The sequence below is a fragment of the Squalius cephalus genome, assembly GCF_949319135.1.
Source record: "Squalius cephalus genome assembly, chromosome: 12".
In the NCBI taxonomy this organism is placed as follows: domain Eukaryota; kingdom Metazoa; phylum Chordata; class Actinopteri; order Cypriniformes; family Leuciscidae; genus Squalius; species Squalius cephalus.
Genome location: NC_137133.1, coordinates 8,901,864 through 8,917,495, shown reverse-complemented (window position 1 = coordinate 8,917,495; position 15,632 = coordinate 8,901,864). Strand labels below are relative to the sequence as shown.

Below are 15,632 nucleotides of genomic sequence, written 5' to 3'. Positions count from 1 at the left end.
TGGAAGAGTAGTGAGAAGTTTGTGTTGTGTAAACTCTGTATGACATAGGTTTCCCCCACGATCTCGACACCTCGGTGTGGAGATCGGGGAAAAACGGAAGGCTTCTTCTCTGAGGCTGTGCACGAGATGGCAGGAAGCGTTCGTCGAGCTTACTTTTCGAGCGAACGTCCTGCCTATCCTCTGGCCACTCAATAGATAATCTTTCCACTGCTCTAGTAACAACATCGAGAAGCTCTTCAAACGCATGAGACTGAGGTGGCGAATCCTCAGACCCAGCGTCAATACTAACAACATCCACCTCCTCGGAGCTGGATAATTGTAGTACTGGTGCCTCTCTCGGGGGGGAAGAAACCGCAGCGCGTGCTTCCACACCCTGATGAGAGGCACTGGATCTATCAGAAGGTTGCTGAGATAAGGCAGAGCCCGTCTCAACATCCACTGATAGATCCATTTGCGAACCCCAGGTCTGAGATCGACGCTGTGCCTCGGCAGCAGCGGGACCAGAGCCCTGGGGAACGTGATCGGGATTGAACCGTGTCAACCGGGATCGGAGCGTACGCAATGGAAGCGCACAGCAATGCACACAGTCACCACCCTCGAGTGCTGACTGGGCATGCTCCTCTCCCAAACAAACAACACAAAGAGTGTGTGTGTCACCTCCCGTTATATAACGCGGGCAGGGATGGACACACACTCTAAACTGCTGCTTGCTCGCCATACTGAATAATATATAAATATATAGACAGACAACACCAAATAACACGGACAGATTCACACAGAGCGCAACTGAAGACTCAGAAAGCTTTCGTTTTCTGTTTCGGGCCGGCTTTTATAGCTTCCTGGTACGTGACGTCACCCGCCTCTGACGTTCCGCCACACCATTGGACTGATTTTACATGTGCTTCAAGACGTCATCACGCAAAGCGTTCCCCATAGCGTCATTTTCGACGCAACGGGAGTTCCCTTGAAAGGGAACTGTAATATTGTAAAATATTATTTCAATTTTTCAAGTTTTCTATTTGAATATATTATAAAATGTCATTTATTCGTGTGATGTAAAGCTGAATTTTCAGCATCATTACTCCAGTCTTCAGTGTCACACGATCCTTCAGAAACCATTATTAAATGCTTGATTTGATGCTCAAGAAACATTTCTTATTATTATCACCAATGCTGAAAATAGTTGAGCTGCTTAATTTTTTAGTGGATTCTATGATGAATAGAAAGTTCAAAAGAACAGCATTTATTAGATTTTTTTTTTTTTTTTTAACAATGTAAAACTTTGCACTGTCACTTTTGATCAAATTAATTCATCCTTACAGAATAAAAGTATTAATTTATATGCCACAGAAGAAAGAAAGTCATAGGGTTTTGGCATGGCATGAGGGTGAGTAAAGGAGAATTTTCATTTTTGGTGATTATCCCTTTAAGACTCACCCCAATAATGAGGCCGCTACTTGTGAACCGTGTTTAAACAGTCCAGCCACTAATCCTTAATCTACAAACATGGTACCTGAACTTTGACCTCACTTGTACCATGCGCCAATTATAGATAGAGGGCCGGAGCCAGAGAGGTGCGCAAGAGAGGCCGGTTTACTACTGTACATCTGTGCCTTGGCAACTGTGGGAAAAAAGGAAAGTCTCACCCTCAGGGACACGTCAATGAAAGGAGGTGATGATTCCAGGGGGTTGAAGGGAGCTGAAAAGATACTATGTAGGTTATGCTCTCTCACTTTCTCTCTTTCTATTTCCCATACTTTCTTTCTCGCTTTTTCAATGTCTCCCGCTTTCCCTTTTCCTCTTTTTCTCTCTGTCACAAAGTCCCATCCTCCTCCCGCCCCTTCCAGACCTTCGCTAGTGCTGACACCATGCGCAGCTGTCGAATGATCGATGTCATCTCTGAAAGCTGTCAAGAACTCCCTACTTTCATTCTATCTAAAAAGAAAAAAATACACAGCAGGCTTTTGCCTAAGTATTGCCTATTTATCTTTACAGGTAAACCGGGAGAATTTATGCCATGCAATTGGGATTAATAAATAAGTTAATATTTCTGTACAACTTTGTGCTACATTTCTTTTTTTCTCTCTGAAAGTGAATATTAATTCCTTTCACTCAGGAAATCTGAATTTCATTAAGGCCGCTCTTAATCCGTGTTCTGAAGAGCTGAGAGCGTATTGACAGAGCTTAAGATTCGGTAGGTTTACACCTTGCTCATTTAAAAAGCTGTCCATCAGGGTGTTTATTCAGCGAATGTAAATTCACCCCCAATTACCATTCAGCTCCACGCTGCTTTAAATCCCCCCCCATAAAAAGAAATCTTCATCCCAGACAATTCAGATGGTCACAATAACTTAATCCCGAGATAATTAAGACAAGTCTGGTGAGAAGAGTATTTTGAATGCACAACACTTCAAAAGAGGCGGGATTTATGTTTGTTAAAAGTTTTTTGTTTTACCCTTGATTTGCATTTTTTTCCCTCTTGTCACATCCTTATTATCCCAAACTCCTGCCACATCCTCTGTGACTCACAGTGATTTAGACCAACTCCCCTCCCCCCGCCAATTATTTGTGTATCTGAGTTGTATAACTTATTTAGCGATGCATGGTGTCTGTACTGTTGTTCAACACTAAAGTAGTAACTGCTTTACATTCTACTTGATGTTTTTTATATGTATTAAAAGTAGTATCTTATGCTCAACAATCCTGCATTTGATTAAAAAACTCACTAATTTTGAGAAATAATATTATTAAAATGTCAAATGTTTTCTATTTTAATATGTTTTAAAGTGTAATTTACTCCTGTGATGATAAAGCTGAATATTCAGCAGTCATTAGTCTTCAGTGTCACATGATCCTTCAGAAATCATTCTAATATGCTGATTTGGTGCTCAAGATGAATAGAAAGTTCAAAGTACAGCTTTTATTTAAAATATAACTATTTTGGAACATTAAAAAATGTTACTTTTGATCAATTTAGTGTTTTCTTTCTTTAAGGGCCTTTAAGGCCCTAAGATAACTCTTAATTCCTATATTCTGTGTGCATTTTGCAGTAAAGTAAACGTTTTTATGCCCAGACAGAGTAACAACAGCCAAACTGTGGTCAGGGTAGAAAAAGATCTGATGTGTACTTGGAGAGGAGACGAGAGTAATTGTGTGGTGAATTTCAGGCCTGTTTCTCCTTTGTTCTCTTATTGGGGGGCAATGGGCAACAATTAGACTAAATTGCTTCTTGTGTGATCATCTCTTTTGTAAGGCAGTGGTGAGACAAATTTGGGGGAGTTACTGTAATGGAATAAAGAAGAAAGCTGGAATGAGGGTGGGAGAGGTAAATCGTAGTGAATGATTAATGCATGACATATGTGTCATCATTGGATAGGCTGCACATTTGGCCTGTTCCACAACAGCACAGCTAGGGTCTAATATGTTTCTCTCATCTACTCAAATTCATTTGTCATTCTCTGTTGTCTATTGCAGCATCATAGCTGCACAAATAACCAAATTAAGATCATCGCCATATGGCCTTGTGCGCATCTTAAAAACAAAAAAGGCTGTGATTTAATTCAGCACTCTGTTTTGTCATCTACTATACTGAGCATGCATGTGATTTAGGATCAGGGCCGGTGAGGGGGCATAAGGGGGCATTGCCCCTTCAGATCTGAATTTGTGCCCCCTCCGTTTTAATTTGTTTAAGTTTTAACCCCCGAAACGCGATTGATTTTAACCCTTTGACACATACGATCACACTGGTGCGATTAGAACGCTCAGTGCGTCACTAATAAAACACAAAATACAGTCAATTACACGTACCATGAACTATATGATATTCTGATTGTCAATTATAATTAAAAAAAATTGTGTATATATATTATTACAGAATTTAACTGTAACATAGTTACTATTACTACTACAATTAATAATAATTACAACATTAAATTAAAACGTTTATTCAATTTAGTAGTAGTAATCATAATAATAATAATAATAATTAGACAATATTAAAATTAAAAAATATAAAATGCATTAAAAAATACATTATTAGCCTTGATGCCAGCCGAACGTAGCCCCGCCCACAACATTTGAGGTCGGGAAGTTCGGTCTGGACTTGATCTGTTGTGGAGCAACTATGCTCGAACCAGAGCTGTTCGGACCAATCAGATTGTCAGGACGGGCTTTATTCGATGATGGACAGATGATCAACAGTAACGTAATCATCCACGTCACTAAAGAGCACTTGGGTTGAATTAGTGATTAATTACGACAAAGATGGCTGCCGCTGGAGAATTGCGATGTGTAGAATCCGCCATCGTGTCTGTTATAGAAGATATCGACAGCACATTGATTTTAAAAGAGGAACAGAGAACTGCGATTAAGGCGTTTGTCGATCAGAAAGATGAATGAAGAACATATGTCTTTTACTCGTTGCTCTGATTGGTTGTAGGTCTATCCAATTGAGTGTAGAGGAATTTTCTGTCCTGGTTCGTTTGAAACACGCCCCACAATCACAGCCCAAGGGAGCAGTATCAGGCTCATATTCTGACTAGAATCTGAGTATAACGACGTCAGGCTATTACATTATTGTAAAAAAGTAACTCTATTGGCAAGATTAATTTCTATGGACAGCAGAGCATGGGCAACACATAACTTAACTCTGCGTCAAAGGCTCTTGTTAGTTTGTCATTTTTAATTCAATGTGATTGTATATATCTCTTTGTTCTTTAGCCTTGATATCTAAGCAGCATCATTACTGCAGCTTAAATTACAACATTTGTTAAAATGTTAAACAAATTGTTACAATTTGTTTTTAACAAACTGTACAGCCTTAATCCTTACTTGAATGCACTTTCTCCATCTCTTTGTCTTCAGGAAGTTAAGCACATCCTGGGATTCTACCTGATTGGACCTGTCCTTGAGCATATTTCCACGCAGATCGACTCGCCCTGAACTCCCTCCCCGCCTCTTTTCACCCTTGTCTGGCCTCTGTAAATAAGTCATCAATGGCTGAGGAATAGCTGTGCTTTTCATAAAGAGAGATGGCCGAGGAGAGGAAAGGAAAGGACAGGTGGTTATTAGAAGGGAGTGGAGGAAAACATAAAAAAGAGACAGAGAGAAAAGAACTGTTGAGACCTGCTTCCATTACTTCTGACTGAAATTACCAGAAATGTTATGCCTATTCAAACCAAACTGAATCCAAACACATGCACATATGCATATACATACACACACTCGTGCGCCAAATGAGCCAGGACTACCACAGTTCCCCTTCAAAAAACATAGGGGCCTGACGCCCCTGGTAATTATAATCTCACCTGACAGGAAGCAGACAATTGCTTGTCTGATCATGACCTGCTAGTGAGTGGGAATGAGATGTGCCAGTTTGCAGTCATAAAGACATAGAGAAGGGAGAGAACAAAAAGAAAGAAGACCAGAGATTCACAAACAGCTCACTCACTGGTGCAAGCGACAGAAGCGGGGTCGGAGAGGGCTCTGTAGTAGCCGTCCTCGCAGTCACATCTCCACGAGCCCTCTCTGTCGTTATAACTGTGTGCGGGACAACGGGAACACTGAAGATCCTGAGATGAAGACTTGTAGAATCCACGACCGCAGGCTGGATGGTGATGGAGAGAAAAAGAGAAATAATTAGCATGTGTTCACATTTTGTATCATCAAGTGTTTGGATCATACTGCCCCTTTAACACCATCATAAGAAGAAGAGAAAAAAAAAAAAAAAAAAAGTTCCTGTTGCTATATGTCCAACAAGCCACGTTGCTCTCACGCCACATCATGTTCTCACGCAGTGAAAAATACATCGTGGAGCAGAGAGGACACTGACAACACACTGACAGACAAGACAGACCAGGTTATTTTTGATATGAAACAAAATCTCACTTTTCAAATTTGGTAATTTTTTAAAGAAAATTAAACAATAAATAACGTTTTGTGGCTCTTTAATGTGTCTGACAGATCGCTGTAGAGCCTCAGTTAAAGCTGCTCGTGAACCGATCATCTCTTCCTTCTAGTTAATTTATAGCATCAAATAAACCGCGGAAAGAAGTCGGTACACGCCGTTTTAGCTTCTCAGATTTTCAGACCACCTTATATGTTCTCTAGGGTTTCAGAAGACATCTCAAAATATCAAACTGTGCTTAAACTCGAAATTTTTAATTTGAGATATGCTAACAATATGAATTTCAAAGTATTTATAGCTAGTGTTGTTATATTGAAATAAATCTTAATTAAAACAAACTATAAATATTAGATAAAACGCTTAAACTTAAAAAAAGTACAAGTTAAAGTACTAAAATTAGTAAAACTAAAACTGAAATCAAATTAAAGCTATTGAAATATTTTTTTAAATAATAAAACTAAACAAATAATAAAAAACTGACAGCAACACTTTTAAATAAAAATGACAACACTTTTACAACTAAATTAATTACAAAAGATTAAAAAGAAAATATGAAAATAAAAGCTAATTCAAAATACTAATACATACTATATATTAATAATACTATAATAGTATATAAATAATCCTAAAATAACACTGTTTATAGCATGAATGTTGTCAAAAATTGACTCAGTAGACATTTTAAGACACAAATCGATACATAAAATAACTGAGAACTATGAAAAGATCAGCCTCTGAGCAATAACGTTTTCTGCTGGGTTATTACAACACACATTTAGTCACTCATATGATGCATCAACCAGAGGCCTTATATTCCTGATCGCCCCAAAAGATCTAGCATGCCTGCCTTTGCACCACCTCTAGCAGTCAGAAATGTCCTAGAGGCAAGGTTACTTTGGAAAATAGGAAACTTAAATGGATTATTTCAGTATTTCACCTTTTATGAGGGGAAAAAAGGACATCCCACAGGCAGCCAGGGATCAGAGACAAAGCCGAAATTAGGGCCAGAACGCTTTAGGCTATGCACAAGAATCACCCTAACACGTTCCAATGACAATGAGTCATTTACTCCCATACTTTATTTCATATGGCCATATGGGCTGAATTTCCAATGAAGCACCATCATCATATATTACTATTTGCATTATAATTAGACAACATTAAATACCTAATAAAATGATCCCTCCACCCCCCCACCCCCCACATATATTTTTAAGAATTTACAACGTAAACTTTGTGTTAATTAACCTTGTGAAAAGAGAAGAAAAAAACTGCAAAGAGAACAAATCAGGGGTGTTTCCACAGGCTGGGGTATTTTCCTGGTTCACATCAGTAAGCAAAAAGAAATAAGCTATTTTCGGTTTGGCCTTTTGGTCGGCACTGCTGAGAGACGCTAATCCACACTTAGCAGCTGTTTGCTTAAAACCCCCTTCAGCCTAAAGAGGGAATCGGGCCCACATGATTTTTCTTAAACCCCAACCACGCCCGCATCCACAGGATAAATATTACTTTGTTCACAGCTATGCATTTTAATGATTGTTACCAGGGACACAACACTACTGATTTTCAATTCCAAACCCAGTTTTTATATCTCAAGTAGTTGCATTATTGTTTCAGGGCCTTCCAAAAGTGGGGAAAATACTGCAGCTTTCCGTGACAAGACTAAAATGGTGATCGCACAGGAGGTCGGCTGATTTCCTCATTTTAAACAACACCTTGTTGAGATGGGGGGTGGCTGAGGGATACGGTATCCCCATTTCAGCTACATGAAAGCCTTGTCACAGTGTATTTTGCTCAGAACCATAGCATGGTGTGGCCGTGCAACATAAAGAACAAGGGCCTTCAGAGGCTGAGAAGAGGAGGAAAAGGATGTGATTTTATCTGTAATCTTTCTCAACTAGTGAGGACTTGTAATTGAAAGCAGCAAATCTACTTCTTGGTTGTAAGGAGGTGGTGCTAGCAAAGCATACCGTGAAAATAGTCATGGTTAAAAGAGAAAGGTATTCAGGGTTTTTTTTTTTTTTAGGAATCCTTAAAAAAAAATACTAATTTTCATTGTGTAAATTAGGTAATTACACCCAAAAAAAAAAACAGAACAAGTGATTTTAAACTATTTAAAATGAGAGGAAAGAAGAAGGAAAAGGAAAAAGAACAGAGGGAAAAGAGAAAGAAAACAAGTAGGGAAAATTACAAATCCTAAAAGGGAAAGGGAAAAGGAACTGGAAAGGCCAGCAAAAGGAACAAGAAAAGTAACAGAAAAAAGTAACAGGAAAAGAAAAGAAAAGAAAAGAAAAGAAAAGAAAAGAAAAGAAAAGAAAAGAAAAGAAAAGAAAAGAAAAGAAAAGAAAAGAAAAGAAAAGAAATGAAACGGGAAAAGTAACGAGAAAAGAAAACGCAAGCAAAAGGAACAAAAGGAAAAGGTACAAAATGAAAAGGAAAGGAAAATAAGATAAACAGAAAGAACAGGAAAAGGAAGGAAAAGGACAGGAAAAGCAAGGTGAGAAAGAGCAACAGGAATTGGAATAGGAAACACAAGCAAAAGCAACAAGGAAAAGAAACAATGATAAGGAAAATGACAAAACAGAAAAGAAAAAGCACAGGAAAGATAAGGCAAGGGAAAAGGAAAAGAAAAGGGAAATGGAAATGGAAGGAATGAAAAAAAGAAAAGAAAAGAAAAGAAAAGAAAAGAAAAGAAAAGAAAAGAAAAGAAAAGAAAAGAAAAGAAAAGAAAATGAAATGAAACGGGAAAAGTAACGAGAAAAGAAAACGCAAGCAAAAGGAACAAAAGGAAAAGGTACAAAATGAAAAGGAAAGGAAAATAAGATAAACAGTAGAAAGAACAGGAAAAGGAAGGAAAAGGACAGGAAAAGCAAGGTGAGAAAGAGCAACAGGAATTGGAATAGGAAACACAAGCAAAAGCAACAAGGAAAAGAAACGATGATAAGGAAAATGACAAAACAGAAAAGAAAAAGCACAGGAAAGATAAGGCAAGGGAAAAGGAAAAGGAAAAGAAAAGGGAAATGGAAATGGAAGGAATGAAAAAAAGAAGAAGAAGAAAGTAACAGGCCAAAAAACAATTTCCCTGGTAAGCTGGTGTGTCTGTTAGTTTTAGTTTTCAGCTCTGAGCCGCAAAGATTCCGTCTGAGCCCGAGAGCTCAAGACCGGCCCACGGGCACTCAACGGCTCTCTCGTGAACACACTAAGATTAGCACCATCACAAATCACCAAAACAGGAGGACTCTCGACTGCCTTTTTACGTCTCTGAAGCGGGGAGGGTTTATTTTTACATCCGTGCGATCAGGATTTGTTTATCACGCCGTCTGAGATGCCCAAGTATCCCTGAGTTGTTTACACAAGCAACCAACCAGCAAATTAGGCCTCAAATCAAATGTAGCGCTGTCACGGGGGCCCGCCTGAGAACCTGTCTCCACTCCACCTCTCTGGTTTTACTATGAGTGACATGCACAAACACGGCATTTCTGAGGCCCAAATTCCTGCCCTCCCAACGCTGACGTGCAAATAGTGTCACTGAACTAGTCGAAAAACACGCTACCATTGTGCTAACGCAGTAACCCGCCACCGCAGAGATAAATGATAGCTTTGTTTTCCCCTTCCTGACAGCTTTATTTCAGTGGAAGAAAAAGATGAGGCTTGCCCAATTATGCCTCCTTCTGCCATGCTGCATAATGTCTGCTAGCATGTAATCATGACTGAATTAGCGCTACATGACCCCGTGTGCCAGGGACTCTTGAGAGCATGGTAACCAATCTCTGAAACTGACATTGAGACGATATCCCCCACTTAACTGCCCATTTCTGCTCTGAATTGAAAACATGTCCTGCCAACATAACCGCTTGGCTGCTAAATTGCGAAACGGAAAGGAAAAACACTAGCTTAGGCGGGTTTAAAAAGTTAGCAGAAGGACTTGGTAAGCATGAGCTTTATTAGAGCTGCCACGAGCATGAAGGCGAGCTAATGGGATGTGCTTGTTGACATGGGTACGCAGAGCAGGCAACAGCAACCTCATTTACTGCACAAAGAAATTAGTCGGCCCCTTAGAAACACAGGTTGAGGTTAAACAGAACAACAGAGAAAGAGATTAAAACAGCCTGACACTCCTCCCAGAGTCTTTAGCAGGCGGCGGGTGCCAGCGTCAGTAATTTACCTTTCAGTGGTCAAGCTGAAGGGGAAAAAATGGTCTCTCAGCGTTTCTAACACGGTACATATAACGCAGGAAGACTTTGCCACTAAAATACCTCAATTTCTAATAAAAGCCAATCACACAAAAAGCATGCATGTATAGATGATCACAACAAGACAGCAGAATCTTTTATAGGGTTTGGATACTGGTTAAGTAATAGCCTATTTCTTCAAAATCAGCTTCAACGCTGTTTTTGCCTTTGCAACGGTGAATCACTTCTCATTTTTAAAGACTTATTAGAGAGATTTAACAACAACCCAGAGGTAAAATTCAAGACAATGTCCAGTTGAACTGCACAAACTGCTGACTTGTCTAAAATTAGCGTACTGACTACAAAATTCTCTAACAGTCTTCCCTCTAGGGAGAGTGAGGAAATGTCCTAATCACAGGCTTTCCTAAAGCAAGTGCTGGTTTTTCTCTTGGTCTTGTGCTGTCAGTTGTTTTCTCTTGTTGGCTTTCTTTCAATGAATTTCCTATAAACTTCTGGGCTGCCCTTTTTAGAACTTTGTATATTATTTTCTGATCTCGGGCTAGGTTCAGAATGGAATAGTACTTTGCTATAATACTGAATACTGCACAGTTGTACTCCCTTGTGAAGTGTGCATAATTGTATTGAATGTGCTGTTGTAGTGTACTTCAAATCTTAATAGTATGTTTAAAAACTGTACTTGCAGATAATATGAATGAAATAAAAGGCCACTTAAGTGTACTTAAAGCTACACTGTGTAATTTTTTTAGTTGATTCTTAGCAAAAAACACTTAGTTCTTTCAAAAATACATGTGCTCATTAATGTATATTTACTTCTTTCAAGTAATAAAGTATTCTCGTAAGTTAATAATCTGCCATTGGAAGTACATACGGGTGAGGGGTTCGAATGCCGGTCGCCATGTTGCCCCTCCATCTTGAAACTACATTAGCCAAAGAGGGACATACCTGTAAATTCAAGCTTCGCCTTTCGCGCTTTACACTCAGTGACACAGAGACGAATGCGAGGGGGAGATTACTCGCGACTGCCGGCAGATTTGAAAGATTGCTGATGGAGGATCACGCCTATTTTCGAGGACATGTAGCAGAGTCACCAAGGAAGCGAAAGAGAGAATTAAAACGTCAACGCGACAGGCAAATCAGCAAGACCAAAGTCAATATTGGAGTAACTTTTCCCAGATGGAAAGAGCTCATGAGGAGCAAAGATTTTAAAACGGACGCCGAAGTTGCCTGCTTTCTTCTTGACAGGTAATTCAGCCTATTTGTGTAAATTCGAAGTTTTATAGTTGCTTGTCTAACCATAGCATGGTTGTGCATAACGCCAGAACGACCTCTAGTATAACTTGCGTTACTTTTCCTCGCGTCAATGGTGAAAAAGTATTGTTTACCTTGTAACATAAATCTGTGCTGCGACGGATCACAGGTGATAGTTTTAAAGGCGCAATTGGACGAAGTCGAACTGGAAGCCATGTTAATCTTGGAATAATACGGCCACCGTAGGAGTTAAAACACCCTCGAAATTTAAAGGAACAGAAACTAATATTCACTGGGTAGTCATATACAATTTCACCACTAGATGGGGGAAAATATCACACAGTGTAGCTTTAAAGAGAGTACATTTTTATGACTATTTCTTAACACACTTTTTTTAAATCAAGTTTTATATTAAATTTATATTATATTAATTGTTTTAATAATATTTTGTCATGATTTAAAGCAATTAGCCTAACATGCAATTTAGTGTACATTCCTTTAAAAGTCCTTTAAAAGTAAATTATTTCTGTTACTTTTCTTTTTTCATAATAGATGCCAAGGATTTATTTTTTATAGTAAATAAAAATAGTACCCATTATTTCACTATAAATGTTTCAAACTGTAGTATTTCACATGACCTCATAGTATTGCATGTGAGTGACATCCTGGAAATGCAACATTATTAACAAATTTAATTTTGAGTAAAAAAACGAATCTAAACATTTGACATCCAAATCAAATAATGATTTAAATAAATACTAATTAAATCATTGCATTGTGGGATACAGTATCGCATGCAGTGTGCTCTGTTGTATAGGCTACTGCACAATTTTGGCATAATAGTAGATAATCTGCATATTTCATACATACAGTACATTTTCATACTGTGAATAGAACATATTTATATCAATGATATTATATCATTTAATTTACTTTGAAATTAAATTACACTGTGAGGCAAGAGAAAAGTATATAAACAAGATCAGCATTAGATATTTACTCTTGAATTACATGTAGTACACTTTCTGGCTATGATAAGAAGTAGATATCAATAGACACCATTATTTCCAGTCCCGATGGAAGCAGTCTGAGAGAACCTAAAACCTTTCAAACTCACAAAAAGCCTGTTTCCATGCTGTCAGCCCTTGTGTGGCAAGCATTTTAATCTTTCTTCCTAAGAGGGCGAGAAATCTACCCAACTCCAGGAAACAGACCGAGGGTACAAAGGAAAGGGGAAGAATCAAAAGGCATCAAGAAAGCAACACACCAGGATGGGGTCCAATTTTGGCCCTGTACCCTTTGCATTTCTGCTACAACTGCTAGACTGAGACGAAGAGACTAGCGGTTACAGAAAAAAGAAAGAAAGTTGGATTAGAGGGTTGTGAAAATGTCAGATTAAAATGTTAAAAGATGGATCTTATTCCGAGCTATTCGCGCAGTGCCCCACGCATTACTCAGAGCGAACAGGTTGGATTAGGGGTGTGTTCCTGATGCAGACAAGAATCTCATTCATGGCTGCTACCTGTGTGGAGGAGAGATAAGTAGCTTTCCGTCAGAAACAAAGAGAAGATTAGCATTCTCTTACACTGTGCTGAAGGACACACCAGGATGCCCTCTGAAGCCCTCAGAGAGGAACAAGAAAGACTTGTGAAGAAAGAACAGATCAAAGCCTATCAGAGCCCTCTCCTAAATATAGTTAAAATGTTAACATCATGAATTGTGCCAAAACACAGCTGTTCATTTGAAATAGTCTCTTAAGTGCCAGTTATACTCATTTTATAAAAATAGGTTACATGTTTTCTGGAAAATTAGGCCTATACATTAAATAATTGTGAAGGTATATAAAGAAAAAAGATGAATAACAAACACTGAGGAAAAGTCTGTGGCACAAACCTTCACGAATAGCAGCTGCTGAATTCATCTGCATGCCACTAAGTTAAATACATTTTACAGTAAATTCAGCAAATACGTAATGGCCTTTTTTGAGTACATAATGGTACAACAATTCTACTCTTTTGCATGTACATTTTAAACAGAAGAGGATAGTAAGGATATATCTCTGCAATTACTGCTGAATGCATTATGCTTTGACAGTCACATTTGTGTTGGCTAGAAGTGGTCATCGTCGTGCCAAGAACAGATCTTTCAACTCGCTCCTCATTTCTCATGTGAGGCAGACTGCAAATAAATGCGATTACACTCAAAATACTCTCTGGACGGTCATGAAATTGTGGCAAAATACTGAAAGGATCTGTAAAATGTTATTGCTGTTAAACAGACCAAAAAAAAAAAAGAAAAAAAGATCCATTACAGTTACATACAACAGCTCAACTCATCCCTATAGCATCTGCCCAGATGGCTTTCCTGGCATATGATATGTTCTGTGATAGCGGAAAAGAAGGAAACATGAAATGTCACTTTTACAGTGAAAAGGAACACTTTTAGAACAAAGCAGCCTTTTAGGAAAAAAGGATTTGGGCTTTCACCAGAATTTAAAATGCCTTTGAAATGCTTCCTTCCAAGTGTAAATGCTAGTCTTGTTTGCAGCTGATTGCAAAACAGAAAATATAAGCATATCCCGAGACACCTGCACTTCCTCTTCCACGTCATTCGCATTGATTTGCAAATGAAAAACAAAGATTTTAACATTAAAGAAATGAAACCACACATTATTAGCACATTTACATGCACCAAAATATTCAGTTACTAATCAGATTGATGGCTCTCCAGTTCTGAAAATTTGAATTGGATTCCACAGTTTAAGTTTCATTTAAACAGAACTTTCAGAATTTGAAATCAGATTGGATGCATTCCGTATTAATGTAAATTAATGCATGTAAACATACTTACAGCATTCCTTTAATTCCAGAAATTAGCCTATACAGACATCTCGAGTTAGCCCCTCCCCCTTAAAACATGTTTTTTTTTTTACCCATATTTTTTCCTTTTTTTGTGTGTGCATGTGTGTTACGAAGTCCTGAAGTGAAGCACGGCTGTTAGAAAACTAAGATTTGGTCTTTTCTTGGAAGATAAAAAGTGAAAAATCTCCTTAAGACACTATAACCACAGCTAATCAGATCTAAATCAAACCTCCACCATCAGCAAGTTATACCTCACACACACACACTGAGACACACAGTCTGGATGACTTTGCAGCTTTGACAGAGGAGACTGAATGAACGCACAATGGCGAACCGGCAGAGGTCCCTCATTATAAAGCCAAACACAGTCGTGACCTGTCCAAACGTGCACGGACGCACACCTATTTGGACAAACGCACAGCCATGCACACCCAAAGCCACACACACACACTCTAATACCCGTCTCTATCCCTGCCTAGAGACTAAATGATACAGCACTCCATCAAATCCCAGCATCACCGCTGGTGATCCATGAAAAACGAACATGTGGCACACATTTCTATCTTCCAATAATCATCTCCTCAGACAAATGATCATTTCATATAGTCTTGATTACTGTGCCGCTCATAGCTGTCCCCACAAAAGCAGAGAACGGTAACTCTTTCTAATTTTATTGATTCTTTTTTGGCACAATGTGTTCACTTCGAGTTACATTCAGTAATAACTTGGCTGAGAGACAGTGCTCTGTGTGTGTGACATTTCTTCTCCTTAATCTCATTTTATGAGCAGAGAGAATTTAGTCTGCTTCTCATTAGCAAACAGCATCTCAGCCCCAGCAGAGCACCGCAAATGTAGAAAAATTTTGAATGTGAATTTGGAAAGCTTCAAAAAGCATTCAATTCGTTTAAATGTGGGATCTCAGAGTATTTGATTGTAAAAGTACACTGTGACTTCCGAAAAACATAAAAATTAATAATGCCTTGTACACAAAACTGCCTATTATTCAAACACAGTTTCAAATTTCTCATTAATTTTATATTTTTCCATGAGGGGTTCTGTTAATCACATTGTAATCATGTCCTAAAATAGATAATTATATGACTACAAATAAAAATGTCTAATTATTTACAATACATATAAACAATTTATTCTGCCATGTAGGCCTATACAAACTTTCCCCTAGGAAATTGGATTCTTCCAAAATCTTTCAAATGCTGTAACTTACTGATAAAACATCTGATAACAAATAACCAGCCACTTTCTGGTTTAAGATACACAATCTTTTTTTTCAAAAGCTTTTGAATGGAAAAGTGCAAAGCATGAGCTTCCTCAATCCAACAGCGTTCGAAGCATGTTATTTCTGTCACGTGTAATGCAAAACTAAAGTTCAGCAATCTACTAAAACTCAATGAAGCTGAACATGAC

General features: G+C 38.4%; 1 protein-coding gene across 2 annotated transcripts in view; it reads right to left on the bottom strand.

Annotated features, from left to right (window-relative positions):
• The window catches only part of epha7 (eph receptor A7), a 79,741-nt gene that overhangs the window by 55,297 nt on the left and 8,812 nt on the right, over positions 1-15,632 (bottom strand). For both annotated transcript variants that reach the window (XM_079888318.1, XM_079888319.1), the window contains exon 4: positions 5,450-5,605. In XM_079888318.1, the coding sequence (XP_079744444.1) occupies positions 5,450-5,605 (156 nt within the window). The remainder of the gene's footprint in view (positions 1-5,449; positions 5,606-15,632) is intronic.